Source organism: Pyxicephalus adspersus, chromosome 5 (assembly GCF_032062135.1).
Source record: "Pyxicephalus adspersus chromosome 5, UCB_Pads_2.0, whole genome shotgun sequence".
Lineage (NCBI taxonomy): Eukaryota > Metazoa > Chordata > Amphibia > Anura > Pyxicephalidae > Pyxicephalus > Pyxicephalus adspersus.
Window position 1 is genome coordinate 4,052,822 of NC_092862.1, and position 5,798 is coordinate 4,058,619.

A 5,798-nucleotide genomic window follows, 5' to 3' on the forward strand; every position below is an offset into this window, starting at 1 on the left:
CATACCTTCCATATGGGAAAAGTATGAGAGCACCTGACCATCACATCTTTTATATGAGAAAACTATGAGAACACCTGATCATCACACCTTCTATATGGGAGAAGTATGAGGACACCTGGCCATCTTGACCAAACCTGACCCTCTTCTATATGAAAAAAGTATGAGAACACCTGACCATCAAATATTTTATATGGGAAAAGTATGAGAACACCTGACCATCACACTTTCTATATGGCAAAAAATGAATACACTTGACCACTATACCTTCTATATGGGCCATCACACCTTCACCTGACCATCTTCTATATGGAAAAGGTATGAGAACATCTGACCATCACACCTTCTACATAGGAAAAGTATGAGAACACCTAAGCCTCACACCTTCTACATAGGAAAGGTATGAGAACACCTGAGCCTCACAATTTCTAAATTGGCAAAATATGAATACACCTGATCATCATAACTTCTATATGGGAAATATATGAGAACACCTGATCATCACACCTTCTATATGGGAGAAGTATGGGGACACCTGGCCATCTTGACCACACCTGACCATCTTTTATATGGAAAAAGTATGAGAACACATGACCATCACACTTTTTATATGGCAAAATATAAATACACCTGACCATTATACCTTCTATATGGGAGAAGTATGAGGACACCTGGCCATCTTGACCACACCTGACCATCCTCTATATAGAAAAAGTATGAGGACATCTGACCATAAAACCTTTTATATAGGAAAAGTATGAGGACACCTGAGCATCACACCTTCTACATAGGAAAAGTATGAGAACACCTAACCATCACACCTTCTACATAGGAAAAGTATGAGAAGACCTGACCATCACACTTTCCATGAGACAAAATATGAACACACTTTTCCCAAAAGAACCACACATTGATTGTCAGGAGCCCACCCATTCATTGAGAAGGGGCTGGATTATCTGTTGCTTCATATTATTGGCTCTTGTGAGTCAGCTGACTGAGGGTTCTGCACAATACATTTTTATCCAATAATTTAGCCTGGACATGAATTCTAGTAATCCATCCCAAATTTAGGCTTAGGAGAATCCATTCATTCCAATTAATAACCCCAAACGGATTTCAAGGCTTTAAAATTTTCACAATATAATTTATTGATAAATTATTTATCGAATCAATTTTATTTATTACTTTATGTCACCCCAACGACTTTAATAATCATACCATTACACACAATTCCAAAAGTCAGATGAAGGATAGAGGTGAGACTAGGGAAGATAAAGACAGTCAACATACATTTGGTGCCTGCTGTCACTTTATCAAGACTTGTAACTAAAATCTCTTACATTATCTGTGCTTAAAATACTACCTGATACTAGCAGGAACAACAAATAATAGAAATAATCACAGTATAACAACACCCAAGAGAAATTAACCGCAAGTTTAAAGAGCAAGCAGTGAGGTGCTTACGCCATCACCACTCACAGTTGATATAGTGATATCAAAATTACATGTATAATGCTAAAACAACCCTAGACTAAACAGAAAAAATGGTGTCCCACCTTACTAAGCCAATCACTTTCACGTCCTTTAATGCGAGGAGACTCTAGGGTATTTCCTTTGGTGGGACAATTTCGCCTATTGACTTCCTACCCCCGGATATCTTTAGACCACCATCTAATAACCATATTACAGCATGGAGGGGCTCAGTGAAGGAGATGGTGAAGGTGTGTAAGTGTTGGATGGGTTTACACAGATTATAAAAAGACAACTGCCCGGCCTCATAATCCAGATAAACCCTGAGTGTATTTATGGTTATATTACTAGGTAACTGAATCTCTTTATTGTTATGTACCATTACATGTTGGGTTTCATGTCTTAGCAAACCCCAGGACTTGCTGTTCTTTCCAATCCGTGATTGATCCCATCCGGCCCTCACCATACTGGGATAACACATTCCAACTATCCAGTGGTCTGATTTACTAACAATCACATCCCAATAATGTCGCCCCGAGGAAAACCTCTGACTGCTTAACACCTGAGCACGATTCTGAAATCTCTTCGGCTTTTCCGGAACATTCTGCTTTATGTCCGACCACAAGACAATTTTCATATCCTTTGATAACAACAGATTGCTATGAGCTGTGTCCCTATCCAGTACAATGTCTGCAGCTTCCTGTATATTAAAACATATGTATTCTGTGGATATTATATTGGATAACTCTGTGTATAACGTGTGTGAGATCGAAGCCATGTTCAGATATCTTCCATCATGAAGGAGCTCCTCAAGTCTCTCTCTGTCCTCATCATCTCCATCCTCAGTATCACACAAGTCCCATGTGTGTGATTCCTGTAGGACAGTCAGTGGGTCAGTCATGTTACACAGCTCCTCAATGTGACCCATCTTCCTGGACAGCTCGTCCTTCTTTATTTCCAGCTGTTGGATCATATCAGACAATGATAGTGAAAGCTGCTCTTCCTGTCTGGAGATCTCACTCAGGACTCTCTTCTCCAGGTCTTCCAGCTGTCTCCTGAGGTCTCTGAACAAGGTAATGACTGTCCCAGTTGTATCAACTGCTTTTTCTTGTACTATCTTCCACTGTTTCTCCAGATTCTGGACTTTTTTCTCAGTCTCTTCTCTCTTTGTGATTAATGACGGTAAAAGTTTACTTAGTCTCTGCTTCTTCTTCTCGGAGGCCTCATCCAGCATCTCCACCTTGTGTCCCTGGTGATCTCCGGCCAAGCTGCAGGACACACAGATACAGGCGGCATCGGCAGGGCAATAATATTCCAGAATCTTCTTATGGATGGAGCATTTCCTCTTCTCCATGGAAGTGGTGGGTTCAGTGAGGACATGTTCTGGTGACCTGCTGTGGACTTTCAGGTGATCATCACACATGTGAGATTCACACATCAGACATGACTTAACTGCAGAAACTGGAAAGTCGATGCAATAAGTACAGAAGTTCACACTCACGCTCTGATCTGGCTGAGAAGACTTTAAAGCATCCACTATATTACGCAGTGTTATGTTCCTCTGCAGTGCAGGCCGATCCTGAAACTCTGCTCTGCATTCAGGACAGGAATAACCTCCAGACCCCTCCTGTGTATCCAACACACAGTCTATACAAACATTGCAGAAGTTGTGTCCACATGTCAGGTTTACGGGATCGGTAAAAATACTCCCACAGATGGGACATTCCAGCTCAGCTCTCACGCCAGTCGCAGCCATCGATAACAAAAAAAGAGAGAAATGAAAGTGAAAGTTTCAGACTCATTGAAACTTGTAGGATTACTTCTACGTGCTTAGCTCAAGGCGTGGCTAACATTGCCTCTCCTTTTCTCTACAAGGAGATTTAGGCTAAGTATACACGTTTGAGATTTGTCATTGGAAAGGAACTTTCACTATACTTTCCATCGAAAAAAGACTGAAAGACGCATGAACGAAACTGTACATACAGCACTGATCTGCTCTTTGGGGAGGGGAGGGAGAATGAGAGAACGTCACCCCGCTGTGCTCTTTCCCCTTCACTTGTCTTTCAGATAGCCGCTGTACATACCTCAGATTTTCATCCTATACCAGCCCTAAGGCAAGAATCAGACGATGTACGTAGCCTTGGACCGACAGATTCATATCGTACACACCTTTAAAAATAAACACATTTATTTTATTTTGCCTTCATACCCATAATGTTAAAAAATAAAATAAAAACAGTGACTTAACATTGGCTTGATAATGACTGAATGGGAGAGCAGAGACTCCTGGGATACCTATGTCACCTATACAGAAGGCTTCGGGTGCCTCCTTATGCTATGCATGCTTGATCCCATGTCTTCTCACGCATGAGCAGCACAATTGGCAGTGTGCAACAACCTGTGCAGCGTGAGATCAATTGACAAGAAGGAAGAAGATGGAAGAGGATGGCGGGTCCCGGTGCTTCCTCTGTGCCGGGTCATAGGAAGACTCCAGGACCAGATCAAAACCAGGTATGGAAGGATCGAGTCTCTGAAAGACTGTAAAATTTTTTTTTTATTTTAATGAAAGTTTATCTTTAACAATGTTTCAGGCAAGCCCTTGTCAGGAATTTTGGAGGTGCGTTCCTTCAACGCTGCCTGCAATACTGGAATCTGAAAAAGTAGTACTTATATCAAAATCACTGGAAAGCTAGATTGGACAAGGAACATGACAGCTATGTCCTGCCATGTTTTGGTCAGACTAAGAAATGTGTCACCAGAAGACATAGCTGTTATCTTACTTGTCCAGTATAGCTTTTTAGTGGTTATGACATTGTGGCATGCTTAGGATTGTAGAAGGAAAATCACCCAAGTACAGGGGGAAGATGCCTTTACAGGTGTCATGACAGGTGCTATAGGTGAAATATAAGGTCCAGGTGGTAACTGATCTTAGGAACGCCATAATGGAAGGCCATGGTATTGATTGCAGTGCCAAAAGCCTTAGACCCCCTTTTCAGGTCAACGAGCAGTAAATGTGATTAATCCCAAAGCAAAGCACATTGTGGATCTATCATTGGTGAAGTTTATCACATTCCTCTGGAGATGACTTCTTCACAAGCATAAGGTAGTGTAAGGAAGAGAACCCTAAGTCAGGAACCCATTCATCCAACATTACTCCACAAGGATACTGGGAATTGGCAATTCATCAATACCACTTAGAAGAATTTCCCAATGATAATACACTAACTATATCATTTTAACATATTCATTACCAAAATTTACAATTTTAACAATTTTACAAATTTAACAAGTTACATTGAATTACATATTTCCTTCATGCTCACTAGCTCTAATTTATTTTCAGTCTGAGCAAGTCTAATACCCACTATGGATTTACATGCGTCTGTTGCAGTTGATAATATTACTTATCTTTGTCTTATCACTCTATACATTGTACTAAGATGAAATAATAAACAATATATGCGTGGCTGATTAGGTTAGCATTATCGATTGTGTGTGGTACGTCTCCTATTCTGCCTGCCAAATTTCATCCAAGTATCCAGATGTTTTCTCATGCAATCTTCACCTGATTGTATATGTGTTATAAGTGCAATGGAAATAATCCAGGGAATTGACACAGGAATTGGAACAACACTGGACACAAAATTATAATCTGAAACTCCCTTCTCTTGCCTGTGGACTCATTCATTGACCTGGACTCTAATAAACCTCTACTGCTGCCATTCACCAAGCCATCTCTGTGAGTGCATTATCATATCCCACTCCTGGAACTCAACAAGCCTAGAAGCCTCACTACAACCCACATTATAGGACTGTTTGCCACTTTGTATATTGTACTCATATGGTTCCCAATGTATTAAAAATGTATTATTAACCCTGCACTCTATTTGGTGGCTCTATTCCCTTCTATATGGAAAAAGTATGAGGACATCCGACCACACCTGACCATCTTCTATATGGAAAAAGTATGAGGACATCCAACCATAAAACCTGTTATATAGGAAAAGTATGAGGACACCTGACCATCACACCTTCTACATAGGAAAAGTATGAGAACACCTGACCATCACACTTTCCATAGGGCACAAAATAAGAACACACCTGACAATCACACCTTCTGTATGTGAAAAGTATGAGAACAGCTGACTACCACACCCTCTGCAGCGTGCTGAATACAAAAGGCAACTGTTCTACAACAAGCATATGCGTCACACTCCAAACTTAGAAACGAAAAGCCCTTTAAATACAAAATAAAATATAACACCCACCAAAAAAAACTTGAACCCCCAGTAAATAAAATAAAAAACAAAGAAAAGACCCAAATATATCAA

At 40.4% G+C, this 5,798-nt stretch overlaps 1 protein-coding gene across 1 annotated transcript; it reads right to left on the reverse strand.

The window, feature by feature from the left end:
- Positions 1-1,111: 1,111 nt before the first annotated feature.
- On the reverse strand, positions 1,112-4,517 carry LOC140330444 (E3 ubiquitin/ISG15 ligase TRIM25-like). Its single transcript, XM_072410575.1, has one exon. The coding sequence runs from the start codon at positions 3,221-3,223 to the stop codon at positions 1,598-1,600; it is 1,626 nt and encodes a 541-aa protein (XP_072266676.1). The 5' UTR covers positions 3,224-4,517; the 3' UTR covers positions 1,112-1,597.
- Between the last annotated feature and the right edge of the window lie 1,281 nt (positions 4,518-5,798).